This window comes from Muntiacus reevesi, chromosome 9, assembly GCF_963930625.1.
Source record: "Muntiacus reevesi chromosome 9, mMunRee1.1, whole genome shotgun sequence".
NCBI classification, from domain to species: Eukaryota; Metazoa; Chordata; class Mammalia; order Artiodactyla; family Cervidae; genus Muntiacus; species Muntiacus reevesi.
Window position 1 is genome coordinate 8216033 of NC_089257.1, and position 18178 is coordinate 8234210.

Below are 18178 nucleotides of genomic sequence, written 5' to 3' on the forward strand. Positions count from 1 at the left end.
ATCTGTTTCCTGAAAGAGGTCAGAAAAGCCAATCATGCAGTCTTCACAACTTTCCCTGAAAAAAAAGTGCTTAAATGCATTCGTCATGTCAGGGAATACAAAGAACAGAATGCTCCCGAATGTCAGAGCTGGAAAGGACCCGAAGCGCATCTGATCCACTCCCCTTGTGGGCAGTCTCAGTCAAGTGACAGAGGGAGGGTGGCTGAGGGGGCTTCACTCTTCAGGGTTGCAGATTTGAATGACAGCACACGCTCCTTCCGTATCTGTTGCACTTGTCAACATTAACGATTGTGTGGATAAAATAGATCCGGCAAAGGGCAGGACACCCAGATGCTCATTCTCCTGCAGAGAGATTATCTCGGCCCCACACTTTCCTCATGGCATTCTTCGTGTCTGCGTTTCTCAGGGTGGAGATGAGAGGGTTGAACATGGGGGCAATCATGGTGTAAAACAGGGCAAAGGCCTTGTCGTTCCTGACAGAATCAGCCGTGGGAACATAGGTGAAGATGAGGGGCAAGAAGAACTTGAAGACCACAGTGATGTGTGAACCACAGGTGGGGAGGGCTTTGCGGGGCCCTCGGATGAGCCAGTCTTCAGGGAGGCCAGGATGATGATGTAAGAAATCACCAAGGCAACAAAGGTCAAAACGGACAACCCCCTGTGGTGGTAATGATTGCAGTCACCCGCAGTCTAGTGTCCGTGCAGGCCAGCTTCAGCAAAGGGAATGCATCTCAGAAATAGTGGTCTATTTGATTGGGGCCACAGGAAGGAAGTCCAGTGATAACACTTGCATGAGAATGGCTAAAGGCTCCCACAGCAGAAGCCATCACAAGGACAGAGCTCACCTGTCGGTTCATGATGACCATGCAGTGAAGAGGTCTGCAGATGGCGGCATAGCGGTCATAGGCCATGGCCACCAAGATGAAGAGCTCAGTGGCTCCAAAGACGTGGGCACAGAACATCTGGGCCATGCAGCTGGTGTAGGGGATGGCCTTCTGCTGGGCCAGCAAGTCAGTGATCAATTTGGGTGCCACCGTGGAGGTGGAGCAGACCCCCATCAAGGACAAATAGCTGAGAAAAAGTACGTGGGCTGTTCACCGAGGCGCCTGCCCCTGATGGTGAGAAGAACGAGCAGATTCCCTGAGAGGATCGCAATACAGCAAAGTAAAAACAGCACGAAGCCGGCAACTTCCGCATTCTCATCAGTAAAGAGCCCCAGGAGGGTAAATTCTGTGACATCTTCATGTCCCGTTGCTTCTATGGGTTTGATCGTTTAAAAGGGCAACTTAGTATACCTGAAACACGCAACTTTTTCAACTTATTTAAGTATTTCTAAAGTCATTCATCTAGTCAATAAATATATATTGATGTTTCCAAATGATACAAGCATTATAACTGCTGCTAAGGGTACCGCAGTATACAGAATACACACATCTCACCCGCACATAAAGTTTATTAGAGAAGACATACAGTGAGAACAATAGCAAAAGGTAATCGACTTATTGAGGTGGACCAAGGAGAATGCAGAGTCTGCATCTCCCCACAGTAGGGAACCTAGATGACAGTGGTGGGATGTTGACACCCAAGCAGATGGGAGGAACCTCTGAGTGACTGGAGAATATTAACTCGAGTGAGGTCTCCTGGAGGTCCACATTTAAACACCAAGACCTGGCTCTACCCAACTCTCTGCAAACCCCAGTGCTGGAAACCTTGGGCCAAATAATCAGTAAGACAGGAACACAGTCCCAATCAAAAAAAGGCGGAAAAAAATAGCAGAGTAACTGAGGCTTAAAAAAGGAATAATTGAGCTGGAAGATAGAATGGTGGAAATGACTACTGAGGAGCAGAATAAACACAAAATGAAAAAAAAAATTGAAGACAATCTCAGAGAACTCTGGACAAGAGTAAACACACTAACATTCAAATTTTAGAGGTCTCAGGAAGAAGAAGGAAAAAAGAAAGAGCCTGAGAAGATATTTGAAAAGACGATACTTGAAAACTTCTTTAATGTGGGAAAGGAAATGGCCACTCAAGTCTAGGAAGCTCTGACAGTTCCTCCCAGACAGGATAAACTGTAGGAGAAACACACCAAAACAATATTAGCCAAAGTAATAAAAAGCAAATGCAAAGAAAAAAATATTAAAACTGAAAGGGAAAAGCAAAAAAAAACAGTGTACAAAAACCCCCCATAAGGCTATCAGCTGTTTTTTCAGCAGAAACTCTGCAGGCCAGAAGGGAGTGATAGGATCTATTTAAAGTGATGAAAGAGAAAATTCTACAAACAACATTACTTTGCCCAGCAAGGATCTTAGATTTGACAGAGAAATCAAAAGCTTTACTGACAAGCAAAAGCTAAGAGAATTCTGTAACACCAAACTAGCTAGCATCTGTATCATAGCACAGATGACTTATTTACTGTAGCAGCTGTGATTAAGAAAAACTGAAGGATTAGCCTTGAAATTCTCAGAATCTAAAAAAAAAAAAAAAAAAAAAAAAAAAGATATGTATAGAAAGGGTCTAGAGTTCATTGCAGAATTCACAAGTTTCCATTTCCACACTGATATTTTTCTCAAGATAGAGAATATAAACCTCTGGGTACAATGAAAGTAAAACAAATTTTGTGCTCATAATAAAATTATTAACATGTAAATAGAAATAGAAGCTCCAAATAAGCAAAAATACTCGTATTGAATTTTCTGTATGGATGAAAATGCAAATAAGAAATCAGACAAATTATAAAATTTCTTAATGACCATGTAATTAGAGACTTCAGTGATAATGAATGGTGAAAGATGATATCCATCTCCACTGGATACATTTAATTTTCATCCAAATAGCTTAGGCTTTCTTAAGATACTCTACTTCCTATATTGTTAAAAACTCACTTAAACCATTCATATATGTGGTATAGCTATGTTTCAAAGCCTAAATACCCTCCCCTGGGTTAGAATGCTCTTTATTCAATTAACACTTATTTATAAATTCCCTACCATTGACTACATGTACACATTTCTTTTTTTTTTCCATTTATTTTTATTAGTTAGGGGCTAATTACTTTACAATATTGTAGTGGTTTTTGACATACATTGACATGAATCAGCCATGGATTTACATGTGTTCCCCGTCGTGAACCCCCTCCCACCTCCCTCCCCATCCCATCCCTCTGGGTCTTCCCAGTGCACCAGATTTCTTTAAAGCTCACATAAATATATCTTCCTTAATTTGCAACTTCTATGCTATAATCATAATAAACTAATATTTAAACATAATGTTATAATTGGTATGATTCAAGAGAAAACTTAATAGATCCCTCAAAATAGAAGGAATCATTTTAATAGCAAAAAGGTTTTATTGTTGTTGTTGTTTTTACAGAAAGAATGTTAATATGAGGAACCCCAACAGTCAGAACTTCCCTTAGTAAAATATACTACAAAAGGGTGAATTTTCTCATAATGTTCTGTCACTTTTCTAGAACAATTAGGCAAATACACAAAAAAATTTTTTAACTGTAACCCAAGAAAAAGAAGAGAGGTTTCCTAGCTTAAATATTTTTCTTTAAAAAAAATATTTTCTCTTTATAATATGTATGTACTATTATTATTTGAACCTTGTGATTTCTGCTGAGCTAGTAAGAACAACCAAGTTTGAAAGTCCATGATCAGACATTTGATCACAGTATCTAAGAAATAAACTCTTTGCGACAAAAATATGTCAGGCTGTAGATAAAAGCATAGAGTGTAATGTTAAACAGAAAAATCCGGAAGTCAATACAAGGGAGGAAAAGAGGAGATCAAAACCACAGTGATATTAGACAGACAAGAGAGGCAGAGACAGCAGTGAATAGCTAAGACCATGATCTTACATGACTGTGTGTACCTGATGCTGTGCTTCTACAAATATTTGACTCAATGCTAACTAGCATGTGTGGTCAAATTGCCTATTTTACTAAAGGAAGTAATCTTCACGCTCTGAGTTAGTGTTATATTAACTCCACAAGAAGAGGATATTATTGTCTATGGGCTTCTTTAAGATCAATCCAAACTCTGAAGAAAACTTTGAAACTTCCATTCATCTTTTGTCATCTGAGACCACCTTCTTGCTCCATAACTTCCACATGGCATTTTTCACTTCTATATTCCTCAGGGCATAAATCAGAGGGTTGATCAAAGGTGTTGCAAGTGTATAAAACACAGATATCATCTTATCCATGGAGAAGGTGGTTGCAGGGCGAGTGTATATAAATATGCAAGGACCAAAGAACAAGATGACCACGACAATGTGGGAGATGCAGGTGGAGAGGGCTTTTTTCCTCCCTTCAGTGCTGTGCTTTCTCAGAGAGTGCAAGATGATGGCATAGGATAACACCAGCATTAGAAACCTCTCTGTACAGATGGCCCCGCTGTTGGACACCAAGAGGAATTTGGTTACATAGGTGTCTGTACAGGCAAGTTTCAACAAAGGCTGCAAGTCACAGAAGTAGTGATCAATTACATTGGGACCGCAGAAAGGCAGACTCAAGGCTAGAAAAATCTGAGCTGATGAATGCACGCAGGACCCCAACCAGGCCAGGGACATTAGCACACCACAGACTCGATGAGTCATGATGGTCGTGTAGTGTAGAGGCTTACAGATGGCCACATAGCGGTCAACAGCCATGAGGATGAGGATGAAGATCTCCAGGCAGCCAAAGAAATGGAATGTAAAGATTTGGATCATGCACTCACTGAAAGAGATAGTGGCATTCTTCAGAAGGGCATCAGCAATCATCCTAGCGGCTATGCATGTAGAGAAGCAGGCATCAGATAAGGATAAATGGAAAAGAAAGAAATACATTGGACTCCCAAGTGCCCTGCTGGTCTTGATGGTAACAATAATCAGAAAGTTCCCCAACAAGGTCCCCAAATAGAACATCAAGAAAGTGGCAAACACTATTTTCTTCCTAACAGGATCTTGTGTCAACTCAAGCAGAATAAACTCAGTCACATTATTATTCAGTTGCATGATTTCATCCGTGAGGGGAAGGTGTGAGTGTTAAATGCTTAATCTGAAAAAAATAGAAAAGAATTAATTTGTGATGTGATGTGTGATTTTTAGGACTATTTTAAGTGAGATAAATATTCTTCATCATGGATAGTTTAGTTGTGGTTTCTTAACAAGTCACTTCAACACTTGATTTGTAATGACAAATTCATGGGGTCATTATGAGTCCCACATAAGATTGTGAAAAGTAGACTTTTCTGTAGCACACTTCAAATGCAACTGTTGGTTAATTTTACATGATTCTCATTAATTTTGCTCAATGAATATTAAGTTAAGGAATACAGTTCCATTTTATTAACTTAATTACTTTCCATGTTGATTTAATCGGGGTGGGGGGAGGAAGCATGTTTGGAGAGTGTATCAGTTGGCATTTTGGATATATTTTACTGCTTGTGGAAGTTCATAATATAAATGTAAAAATTACAGCCCAGTCCCATCCCCTAAATATGTCTCCATATATCATTCATATATATATATTCATATATATATATTATGCTTGTTATACTTACTTATAGAAATGTTTATTTTTATTACTCTATAATATGATCCACTTCCCTGTGCATTCCCTTCCACATGTGACAGCTTGAAAAGAGGAAGATAAAGCACTTTCAAATATAACGTCCTTATTTTGAAACAACTTTATGATATTCACTACTTGACATACACTAATGGAGAGAAGTGAATGTTCTCCAATGGTTGATAATATCACAAATATTTGCAATCCCTCTTTTCTTTTTTCTCATTTCTGGAAACACCCTTCAAAACATGCGAAGTTCCAGAACTTACTTGTAAATTACAAGGGGTGTTCACTCAATAGTTTATATGTTTAAACTTTAAAAGCTTTGCTTAAGCATTTTAGAACTGAGGTCCTTTGAAGAGATGTCAGCAGGTAGCTCTTTTCGGGTCTAATCATGGTTGTAATCCCCACTATAATTTGTTTTATCTGGGTACCCGGAATCTCCACATTATTGTAACAGAACAAATATTCAGAAGAGAGAGAGGAACATATAATTTTAGTCAAGAGGAACAGCAGATAGTCAGTAACTGCCTATATTCAAATTGCTTTCTGTCTTTGCAAAATCAATGATTATTCAACTTTGAAACGTCATTTCCTTCAATGAAAAATTAGTATTTTTTCATGTGTGGAAAGAAATATTATCACTGACTTCACTTCATAGAACAAAATCTTTCCTCTAGGTTTTTATTGCTAATATGATGCTGAAAAGAACACCATTTGCAGGTAAATATATAAACCGAGTGTGACAGATTTAAATATAATTTGGAAAACATCCCCCACTGCATCCTTCCTCAGCCCCACCCGTATCTTCAGTGCATCATCGTGAAAGCTGCGAGCCAGCAAAGCACAAACTGATGAACCAAACAGACAATGATCCCTGTTTATTGCTTTTCTTCCCCTCAATAGATTTTCTTTTCCTCAAAGTAGTTGAATCACATATTATCTTCCTGCAAATAAAAACCCCTGCTCTAAAATGTCAAAGTTATTTAATATTTCTGATATTTTAGAAAATAGTCTCTTTAGACCGTGCAATCTTTGGCAAAGATCTTAAATGGTCAAGGAACTGTGTCTTGGGATTTCGGTCAGTGCAATAATCTCATGCTTTCCTTATGCATCTGGATGAGTGATCCATCATGAAGGATTTGTACTTGAAAATATGGCCTGTGATTGTGGCCACTCTTTTGGGTATATGGCTTTTGTTTTGTATGTTATCAATCTCTTGAAATTGTCTATTTCTAGAACAATTTTATTTATACATTAGGACATACACTTGTAAGATAAATTAAGAATCATAAATACATGTGTGTGTGTGTTAGTCACTCAGTCATGGCTGACGCTTTGCAAGTCCATGGACTGGCGCCTCTGTCCATGGAATTTTCCAGTCAAGAATACTGCAGTGGGTTGTCATACCCTTCTCTGGAGGACCTTCCCAACCTAATGATCAAACCCGGGTTTCCTGCCTTGCAGGCAGATTCTTTACCATCTGATCCACCAGGGAAGCCCATAAATATACATGATTAATCATTAACTTGCAAATAATTGTGAGTTTTTATCAAATATTCACTCAATAGAGGATTCAGTAGTCTCCTTCCTTCCTTAATTGTAATTTTATTTCTAGTTATGCTGTCTTGAAATTCAGGACCCAACTGTCAAGAGCACCTATGGCTGATTCATGTTGAGGTTTGACAGAAAACAACACAATTTTGTAAAGCAATTATCCTTCAATTAAAAAAAATAAACTAATTAAAAAAAGAAAAATAATCTCTTCTGAAAGCCATCAGCAATCGCTTTGAGATGAAGGAAATTCTCCAGTTCTCTAAGAGTTTCTTTTACAGCTTATCTTATACTATCACATATTATACTTAAAATCAAAATTGTCTGAGCTTCCTTTAGCTTCTTTCATAGATATAGAGTTTTTGAAGCCTTCAGGATTTTGCTGTCCCCAAATCCAAACCTGATGCCTTGCACAATGTACATGCTTAATGAGTTTTTTTTAAATTTTTTGTCATTTATTTTTATTAGTTGGAGGCTAATTGCTTTACAATAATGTAGTGGGTTTTGTCATACATTGACACGAATCAGCCATGGATTTACATGTATTCCCCATCCCGATCCCCCCTCCCACTTCCCTCTCTACTCAATCCGTCTGAGTCTTCCCAGTGCACCAGGCCCGAGCACTTGTCTCATGCATCCAACCTGGGCTGGTGATCTGTTTCACTATAGATAATATACATGTTTCGATGCTGTTGTACATGCTTAATAAGTGTTTTTAAGCTGAACCTTCGAAGTTACTTCTTGTAATAAACATCTGATTGTTTTAGTACTATTCTGATTAAAAACACATTCACATTATTAATTTGCTGTGGCCATCTGTATAGTATGTATGGTACGGTAAACAGATAAATGTGTCCCCAACTTAAATATTTGAAAAAACAAAATTGCATAAATTTTAAATAATTTAATCAGCTCCACAACCCGGAGTAAAACATATTGTACTCAGAACAGCACCACTTGGCCCTGTAAGATTTTAGAACTTTGGCATGCCTGAGATGATCATTGTGAGTTTTCTACACTTTTTACATGAATCCTTGGCCCTTCAAGAATGCAAGGACAGCCTTGATATTCTTCCTATCCTTCTAGCATCAACGGGTATTTTTCTATACTTTTCTCCGTATGACCATATGTCGACTTTTCCCAGAAGTGTTGACATCTTAAATCAGATCCTCAGAGGTATCTGACACAAAAATGAATTGTAATAATTGAGAGACAAAACTGCACTGATAAAACAGCATTATCTTCTACTAACTACTGTACTTTAACTCTTCAAACAAGTTTGGCCAATTTTAGAACAGCTAAATTTCTCAAAACAGTAATAAAGGGATATTATTGTTATGCCCGATGTCCGAATCCCCGAGCGGGAAGAGAGAAGGCTTCCAAGACAATGCAACTCGCAGGAAGGGAAGTTTATTACTGACTCGAGTCAGGACTCCCTGCGCAACCAACACAGTGGTGCGGGTCAGAGAGCCCCGAGCCCAAGCTGTTTCACAAACTTATAGAATAAGAAGCGGATTGGTTACACGTTTGCAAAACAATTTCATTGGTCAATACTTTCGCGCCGGCAGGACTTTCCTGGGGGTTTCCACCCAGTTCCTAATTTCCTAATTGGCAAACATCGGTGAAAGCTAATTGGTCCTAATTGACAAACAGTGGTCATTGTTAAGCGAAAGCTACCTGATAGTAGGAAGGCCTACTCCTAATCTAAGTTGCATTACTTCTGCTCGCCTCACATTCCCCCCTGTCTGTTGTTCAAGGAGAGGAATCTTCCGCTTTTCCATCTTGGGCCACTGACACTATAAGTGGACCCAGGAGGGTGGAAATTAAGGTAGTTGAAAACAAGACTCAAACCATCTCTGCTGGGCTTCCCGTTCTCTTTCTAATCAAGACCACCTCAGACAAGGAAGTCAAAGACTTCTCTAAATGACTGATTGATTCTCTTACCACTCTTGTATGGTCCACATAGAAGCCTCGAAGACCCTACCCTGTTGGAGAAAAACCAAGTCATCTACAGCAGCTCGTAGGAAAACCCTTGGCCTTGCAGAGATAGTAAAGCTTGATTCACCCATATCTGAGGTACTTGGCCCTGTGGGTTGCGCCACACTCGGGTCTACCAATCTCTGTTTCCTACGTCCCATTCCCGGGGCCCATCACAAGAGGTTACACAGCTTCAGCTGCTGCAATAATCAGCAGGAGAATTAGGAGACCTCCCGGCAGACGAGTAGGGGTGAGGTCTTGCCTTCCATTATGCTCCTGTTCTTCCGGTGTGGCTTGCCGCACGTGATTGCAGTGAACCCAGGGTCCAATCCCGTCGACCTTTACAGCAGTAGGAGTGGTAAGGAAAACAACATAAGGGCCTTTCCATCTAGGTTCTAATACACACAGGAGGGGTCTTCTATACAGAATCGCAAAAGGGCAGCTTATAAGGGGTGTTACGTGCCTGAAAGAGTTTGAAGAGAAGGACGGTCACCCAGTCCCCGCCAGTCTCTATTGCCAACTTCGTTCTGATTCATTTTCTCAACCTGTCCTGAGCTCTGGGGATTATATTCACAATATAACTTCCATTTCATCCCCAGAGCTTAGGCTAGCCCTTGTACAATCTGGTTCACAAAGGCAGGTCCTTTATCAGAGCCCATAATCACCGGCAGCCCATACCTAGGCACTATTTCCTCTAAAATCTTTTTAGCAACCACTATTGCTGTCTCTCCCATAGCGGCGAAGGCTTCCACCCACCCTGAGAAGGTATCTACCAGAACCAACAGATAGCGATACCTGTACTTGCCTGGCCTTACCTCAGTGAAATCTATCAGCTTATAAGGGGTGTTGCCCTGGCGCTTCCCCTCGGTACCTCGTTCCCGTGTGCTGCTTTTTTCTCCTGTCCTCATCAGCTGGCACGCTTTGCAAGCCTGGATTATCTCTCGTTCAGTTGTATTTTATCAACACGCAGATTCAGTCCATACCCAAACTTCTTCTTCAGAGACTCTGGCATCTCAGGGGGAGGAGGGTGAGGGAGCCTGAAGTAGACCTTCACAGAGTGCAGTCAGAGTGCCGATCATGATGATGCGGGCAAAGAGCCTCTTCCATACACCTCTAAATCCAAGTCTCTTGAGGACCTGAGAGGTTCTGCTACCCTTCTCTTTATTCAACACTGACACCACGGAATCAGCAACAGTACGTTCAAAGCAGGATCTGTCTCATCCAAAGAGGAGCAACCCCCTTGTATACATTTTGGGAGCTGCATCCCTCAGAGTGTAACCTGGTTGGGTTTGAATTCAAACCTTAGCAGCTTCCATAGGAGCCAGAGCAATGTTCAGCACTGGCAGAGGCAGCCAAATACAGTGATGTGCGCCACAGATAGGCATTTTCTTCTCCAAGCATGTTGCTGTACAAAACCTTGAAGACTTCATAAAAGCCAAACTTGCAGAGCCCCTGCAGGGAGTAGCCAATGAGGCTCGGGGCCCATCCTTTGGCCAAACCACGGAAACCATCCTCTTTGAGTGTAACTGAAAATCCATTAAGAATGCCCTTGTACTTCTGTGGGTCCGCCTGCATACGGCATTTCGCCAAATCCAGAGAAACAACAGCAGTGTGTGTCAGACCACAACTTAAGACCCCACCAAAGCCACACAGTGCATAAAACTTCACAGAGCCATATTCTACCGCGGCGGCTCCCACTTTCCTTTGCCCATCTTTTACATAGCTGCTCCCATCGGTGAACCATACTAGCTCACTGTTGTCTAGGGGTACATCAGTTAAGTCTTTTCGTGCCGCCACGGCCTCCGCCAGTATCTTGCTGCAATCATGGAGCTACAAACAGCTGGAATGGCTTATTTGGGTTAGGCAGGGCAAGGGCTGGGGCTTCTAGTAGGGCCCGTCTGAGTATCTGGAAAGCCTGTTTCATTGGCTCAGTCCAAGTCCAGTTTGGGGTCTCTCTACTTCCCTCATACAAGGGCCGGGCCTTCTCAGCAAACCCCATGATCCACAGTCTGCAATATCCAACATTCCCCAGAAACTCTTTCAATTGGCGGGGGGTCTTGGGCTCTGTTATCTGCAATATTGTTTCCTTCATGGCCTGGGTTAGCCACCTTTGCCCCTGCCTGATCTTATACCCCAAACAGGTGACCTCTTGCCGGGCTATTAATTGTGCACCAGAAGGACCTCTTTGTGGCAAGTCCAATATTCGTAGAGGTCCTCACTCAGAGCCTCTTGAACCTCTGTGGGATTACCAGTTGGCCTTCCCCCTCGGTCCACTCAAAGGCAAATACCTCCTGGCTCTGGGCCGCCAGGGTTAGGCTGAAAAAGGCATCTTTCAAGTCCAACACAATGTACCAAGTGTACTCAGGCAGCAAACTGCTCAGGAGGGTATATGGGTTAGAGACAGTGGGGTGTATGTCACTCACCCGTTTGTTGACTTCTCGCAGGTAATCTGTCCCCCCTAGCTTCTTCACCGGCAGTAAGGGGGTGTTCCAAGGGGATTGACACCGCTTGAGAATTCCAGCATCCATGAGACGTCGAATGTGGGGAGTGATCCCCCGCCGAGCTTCCTGGCTCATGGGGTACTATCTCATCCTCACAGGAGTTGCCTAGGCCTTTAGCTCGATGATGACCGGATGTCTGTTTGGCCAGTCCCATCCCTGCCGTTTCAGCCCAGGCCAACGGGTATTTATTCATCTCTTAAGGCTAGGGATAAGACGTGTATCGGCTGTCCAAGTCCATAACCATTCTCTCCCCAAGAGTTCTCACCTGCTTAAGCCTCTCTAGAAGAGACAGATGTTTTCAATAGCCCACCACTGATCAGCAAAGTAAAGTGCCACAGCTGTGAGTGAGTAACTTTCTGGGTCTGATCTCCACCATAGAGAGGTACAAAGCCTACATTTGACAGGCTAATTCCAGATTTTCAGGGTCCCCATACCTCAGATCCAACACGTAATCTTCAGCAGAATTTTCCAGTTCCTCATGACTGCAATTATCCAACATATCCACAGGGAATGCCATCAGCCACAACATGTCTCTTCCAAGTAGAGGGGCTGGGCATTCTGGTATCACCAAAAACGAATGGGACTCCTGGTGGGTCCCCAGATCTTTTTGTCCCTGTGGCTCCTTGCACCAAGCTTGTCTACCATGAAGTCAACAGGTTTCCCTTCCACATATATGGTTACCCAGGATTCGGGGAGGGGTGCCGAGTCTTGACTCCCCTAGTCACTGTCTTCCCCCGCATATAGAACTCGAGTTCCAGGGGAGATTCTCAGTCTCTGGGTCGTACTTCTCCTCAGGTCCCTCTTAGGGCACTTGTTTTTCCAGTGCCCCTGTTCTCTGCAGTAGGCACACTGATCTTTCTTTAGGGCCTGCTTTTTTGGTTTCTCCTTTTCTCTCATCCAGGGGTCTCGAGGTTCCCTCAATTCTGTCTGGGCTAGCTCCCTCTAGTTCTTCTGCTTTCCCCTCGTTCTATATTCTCTATCTTCCTTCCTGATCTTCTCAGCTAATTCCCTTTCCTCCCGTCGAATTCGTTCTTCCCTTTCTTCTGGGGTCTCCCTATACCTTTTCAGCTGCTTTCAATAAATATCATCTGTTTTGTAATTTCTTCCTAATATCTGGGGCTGCCTGATTTACAAATGCTAACAGAACTGCAGCACGTGACTCCTCAGCCTGGGGGTCCATAGGTGTATATTGCCTGATAGCTTCCATTAGCCTCTCTAGGAAGGCTGCCGGGCTCTCAGTGGAACCTTTGCCAAATTTGTCAGCTTTCTTGCTGTGGCCCGCAGGCCTGCCATCAGAGTCTGGCGGTACACTCGGAGACGCTCCCTACCTTCCGCTCGCTCAAAATCCCAGTTAGACCGCAACAGAAGAAACCCCTCGTCCACGAGATGAGGCTGGGCAGTTGGCCTCCCGTTGACCCCTGGGACCCGTTTCCGTGCTTCTGCCAGAATTCGCTCCTGCAACAGTTGCTGACAATCATAGTGAAAGGAGAGTTTCACCTGGTTGGGCTCTAGTTACTGAGGCTCAGTTATTGTAGGGCCTTCAAAGTCCGCCAGAGTGTAGCCCTGGCCAGGACTCATCAATTGCCCCACAACCATTTGCCTGTTCACTGAAACTCCTGCCTGAAAAGAGTCTAATTAAAAACCAGAGACAATGCCGGCACACACACAAACACGGACAAACACGGAGAGCCGAAGACAAACACACAGACAGACAAACATCGGCCGACAACACAGTTTCCGGCCCCCTGACCAGACCAGACTCGGGATCAGGAGAGGAATTCTCTTTCCCACAGAGCCGGCTGCCTTCCAGCGTGCTCTCTGGCCTCGGCCTTACACTGGCTAGAGAAAGCTTTCTCCTGTGCCAGATACCTCCCTTGCTTTACAGCAGGGCCCCGGAATTACTCTGGACTTTCCCTGTGCCAGATACCTCCCCTTGCTTTATAGCAGGGCCCCGGAATTACTCTGGACTTTCCCTGTGCCAGATACCTCCCCTTGCTTTACAGCAGGGCCCTGGAATTACTCTGGGCTTCCTGTCTTGAGACAATGCCGGCACACACACCAAAGACAAACACACGGACAGCTGACAACACAGTGCTGGGTTTTCGGGCCCCCTGAGTTTTCCTGAGCACCGGTGCTATTATCTATCCTTCCCTTCTGTCCTGGAAGTGTTCTCTTCCACTGGTAAAGGGATCCCGGACGAGCCCCCAAATGTTATGCCCGATGTCCAAATCCCCGAGCGGGAAGAGAGAAGGCTTCCAAGACAATGCAACTCGCAGGAAGGGAAGTTTATTACTGACTCGAGTCAGGACTCCCTGCGCAACCAACGCAGTGGTGCGGGTCAGAGAGCCCCGAGCCCAAGCTGTTTCACAAACTTATAGAATAAGAAGCGGATTGGTTACACGTTTGCAAAACAATTTCATTGGTCAATACTTTTGCGCCGGCAGGACTTTCCTGGGGGTTTCCACCCAGCTCCTAATTTCCTAATTGGCAAACATCGGTGAAAGCTAATTGGTCCTAATTGGCAAACAGTGGTCATTGTTAAGCGAAAGCTACCTGATAGTAGGAAGGCCTACTCCTAATCTAAGTTGCGTTACTTCTGCTCACCTCACATTATGTTGGGTTGGGAGCTAAAAGAGATGAGCTGAAAGAAAAATCACACAGAAAAGGTGATGAACAAAAGAGAGTGAAGCACGAGGTGTCATGTTGATCCTTCTACCTGACGGGGTTGTGTGTGCTTAATACTTTAGTCATGTCCGACTCTTTGCAGCCCCATGGACTGCAGCCCGCCAGCCTCCTCTGTCCACGGGATTCTCCAGACAGGAAATTGGAGTAAGTTGCCATGCCCTCCTCCAAGGGATCTTCCCAAACCAGGAATCGAACCTCCGTCTCCCACATTGCAGGCAGATTCTTTACCATCTGAGCCCCCAGAGAAGCCCTTCTACCTGACAAATCTGTTTTATTGCAGAAGCCACAGTGAAAAGTTTGGTTTCCTTAGGACTCTCTAAAACTATACCACCCTCTCTGATTTGTTTCTCTTTCACTTCTATCTTTAGGAAAATCTCTATACACATTTAATTTCTATGAAAAATGTACCTTTCTCTGTGGGAAGGTGAACAGATCTACCCAAGGTTCTTTATCCCTCAAAAGCCTAAATTAGAGAAAGATGGAAATTTCCCTCCCACATATATGGCACATTACCCTTCACCTTCATTATGCAATTATTAACTTTCACTTTGTTATGTTTCCTCTGAATCTTCCATCAGGTGTAGTTATTCGTTGTTTCAAAATAAATCCGGATGCATATCAACTACAAGTTATATTCTTAAAATATCATTTTAGAAACATGCAAAGAGTAATACTTTTAATCTGTGATATACAGCATTCTATTTAAAGCTGTCTCTTGGATGTGGAGTGGCTGGCATTCTCCAAGAAGCTTATGTCACAGTCATTATCTGTATTAGTTTCTATTTCCTTCTTCAAGGGAAAAAGTCATATGGAAATATATTTTTTAAATTTGTTAAATTATTCTGCATGATGCCTTTCTCAGTGCAATCATGTAAGTAATCTCTCACTTACCTGATAGAACCCTCTAAATTAGTGTCAAATCTTTCCATCCTTTTTCAAAACAGCCTTCTCATGGAATGCTGAGAAAAAATAAACCTTTCTGCATTCTAAAGGGAATATTTTAAGACATAATGACATTAGGTATTAGCATTTAGTAGTATTCCCTAAAGTTCCCCTTCCTTTCTCATGACTAACATCCCCAATGTTGTAATAGGTGTAGCTTTTGGTTTGTCCACTTAGCCAATAGAAAAATAAATTACCCTTCCTTATACTCAGGAAGGCATTAGGTGCCTTGGGCTGACCAAATTTACCAGAGAAAAAGAGGAAAATTCAAATGGATGGCAGGAAGAGTGACAGAGGAGAGGAAGAAAACAAATTGACTTTAGTTAAAAAAAAAAAAAAACCCAGTGGATCACAAAAAAGCTACTCTGCTCCACCCAGTGCTCTAGGGTGCTCCTTTGTTCTTTTTACTTTTTTTTTTTTTTTTTTTTTACTACAACCAAAGAGATTCAACATTTATTTTTTCATAAAAGCCCAGCAAATAAAACTATATACAAGATCCAGGCAAGGAATCCAGTTACACACAAGACACATTTCAAACCTGGTAAAGACACAATCACCACAACAGCAGGGAATAAAACCGGTGAGACCAAGTATCCTTAGTGAGAAACATAACCGTGTTTATACTTTGGATGCTGCTTGAATCCAATTCTCTGCCCAACAATGATGCACTGGATCACCCACTCTTGTGCCACCACAGGCAGCTGCAAGGCGTCAGCACACTTCCGCACCGAGGCTGGGCATGAGGGGTCCGTCACCACCACGGCAAACACCCCTAAAGCAATGTCTTTGTTATGGGCACGTGCATGGTGCTGCTTCACAGAGGCTGCCCCCACCCCAGTCATGAGGATCTCGGACCAGAGCTCCAGGAAATTCTGCTGTTGGTCTGATACCAAGGGTACCTTCAGATTCTGGAAAGGGTTTTCACGGGGGTGCCAATCCAGACTCTTTTGCCCCTCAAGGCTGCACCCAGCTGGCAGCAGGTAACTGCAGTAATTCTGGAGCTGGCTGGCATGGCAGCTGTCATGGACGCAGACAGGAGCCACAGAAGGAATCCCAGTGGCACAGGAAGTACTTCCGGGTTCGACAGCGCTGACCCGCAGTTAGGGGACCCTGGTGGGCTGTTACACTGGGCTTCACTGACCTCCTCAAGAATGTGGCCAGCTCCTGCTCGAAGCTGGCATTCTGTGTACTGCTTGTTGAAAGGAGGAGCTTCTACAAATTCCTCCTCTCCTCGCTGCTTCCTGTAGGACCATCTGGCAATTTGGAGCGGCTAGCCAGCTTGTCGCTTGCTGTGGCCTGGTGAGGAGAAAGGCGTGGCCAGAAACAAGGTCTTGTTGAGGGGCAGAGGCCCTCTCTGCTCTTCCAGGGCAGAGTGCACCCGGGTTGTCGCCACTCTCAGGGGCTCACAAACTCTCCTGCCCCCACCGCACCAGGCTTCTCAGCGGCAGATTTCCGGCCTCGCTTGGCAGGGGCCACTCCTCTTCAGGGGTGACGAGCTTCCTTTGGCCCGAGGGCCCCCGCGGAGGCACGAGGGCTCTCCGGGACCTTTCGGGTAGGGGTGGTACTGCTGCTGCTGGACGTGGTGGGGTGGCTGGGGAGTTGACATTACCTCGCCGTCCCCGTTTCCCGTCCACCACACTGTCCAAGCTGCCGCCTGCTGCCTTGGTGCGGGCGTTACCGCCTCCCATGGGCCCAGGCCATACCGCTCTCGCAGTCTGCTTCCTTGCTCCAAGGACAGCGTGACAGCCATCCGCTTGGACCACTTCCTTTGGCCTTCTTTCTCTAGGCTCTGACGCTCTCCAGACTCCTTCTGTGCCGTCTTACCACTCCTGCCCTGAGATACCCATCCTCCGAGAGGCGGGCACGTCCGTGTCCAGGGGGATGGGGCCACACAGCAGGATCTCTGCCCAACACGCCAGACTCGGGCCCATCATCAGAGAGCAGCTTACACTTCCCGGCTCTGACATCTTGTGTGACTTTTCCGGAGTAAAAATAGCCACTGGATGACCACTTGGCTACAACACGGAGCCCCACAAAGCTGTTCCCTGAGAGGAGGCATCTAAGCCTTCTGAAGGGCCAGCAGCAGTCTGGAATGGAACCTCGGGAGAGTCGCGTGGACGCAAAGCACCAGCACCCGCGTCTGCCCGTCCGCTGGAGCCTGGCGCGCGAGGCCTGACACGGGTGAAGGATTTATCGTCCGGTGACGTGCTAGGTGAAATGCCCTCTATGCCCAGGGGCCAGGCACAGCTGCCTCCCTGGTTCCAGTGGTCCGAGAAGGCGGGCGGCCCCTTGGCCTCGCCCACGAGGCGTGACTGGAGCCTTCCCTGCCTGTCTGATGCCAAGGCCCGCATCACCATGCCCCTCACACTCTGGCGTCCCTGTCTGACTGACCCTTTCTAGGACTCGGCTTCCCTGGGCCTCCTCGGGAGCTGGGCAAGGCACACTCGGCAGGCTCTGTCCCACTGGTTTTCCCTTTGGGTTGAGCGGCCCCTCTCCCGGGGCTGCCGCTGCTGAGCATGGCGGACAGGCTCGGCCCGCTTGACGTGCGTGTGAGCTGGAGGCCTTGGAGGAGAAGGAGCTGGAGTCCCCCAGGTCACCTCAGGAGCCGCCGGTCTGTGAGGGGAGACTTCCGGTTCGCACTCCTGACTCTCTACCATCGGAGGGGGCCCCTTTGTTCCTTTTCGCTATCCCTTGTAAACTATCTGTAATTACATCTAGGGAAGGCACCAGGGTGCTTGAAACAACATTTTATTTTGTGTGCTAGAGCTTTCCTTCACCAAGAAACCACAGATTTGCAACAAGTAGTCTGAGGATTAAAATGTATACGAACAATGAGTAGAAATCTCATCTTTCTCTAATTCATTTCCATTTGTTTTGATAACTAATAAAGAGACACTTATTCAGGAAAACATCTCATTAAAACAATTTTTCTTCACTTTTGAGAAAAGTCACTATCTTTTAT

The 18178-nt window shown here is 44.5% G+C and overlaps 1 protein-coding gene and 2 pseudogenes across 1 annotated transcript; all 3 read right to left on the bottom strand.

Moving 5' to 3' along the window:
- Positions 1–334: 334 nt before the first annotated feature.
- On the bottom strand, positions 335–2898 carry LOC136175469 (olfactory receptor 4P4-like; annotated as a pseudogene).
- A 1170-nt stretch (positions 2899–4068) lies between these two features.
- LOC136174049 (olfactory receptor 4C16-like) lies at positions 4069–5001 on the bottom strand. The gene has a single exon (XM_065943851.1). It carries the CDS (start codon positions 4999–5001, stop codon positions 4069–4071), a length of 933 nt encoding a protein of 310 aa, XP_065799923.1.
- A 10811-nt stretch (positions 5002–15812) lies between these two features.
- Positions 15813–17873, bottom strand: LOC136175210 (TP53-binding protein 1 pseudogene; annotated as a pseudogene).
- Between the last annotated feature and the right edge of the window lie 305 nt (positions 17874–18178).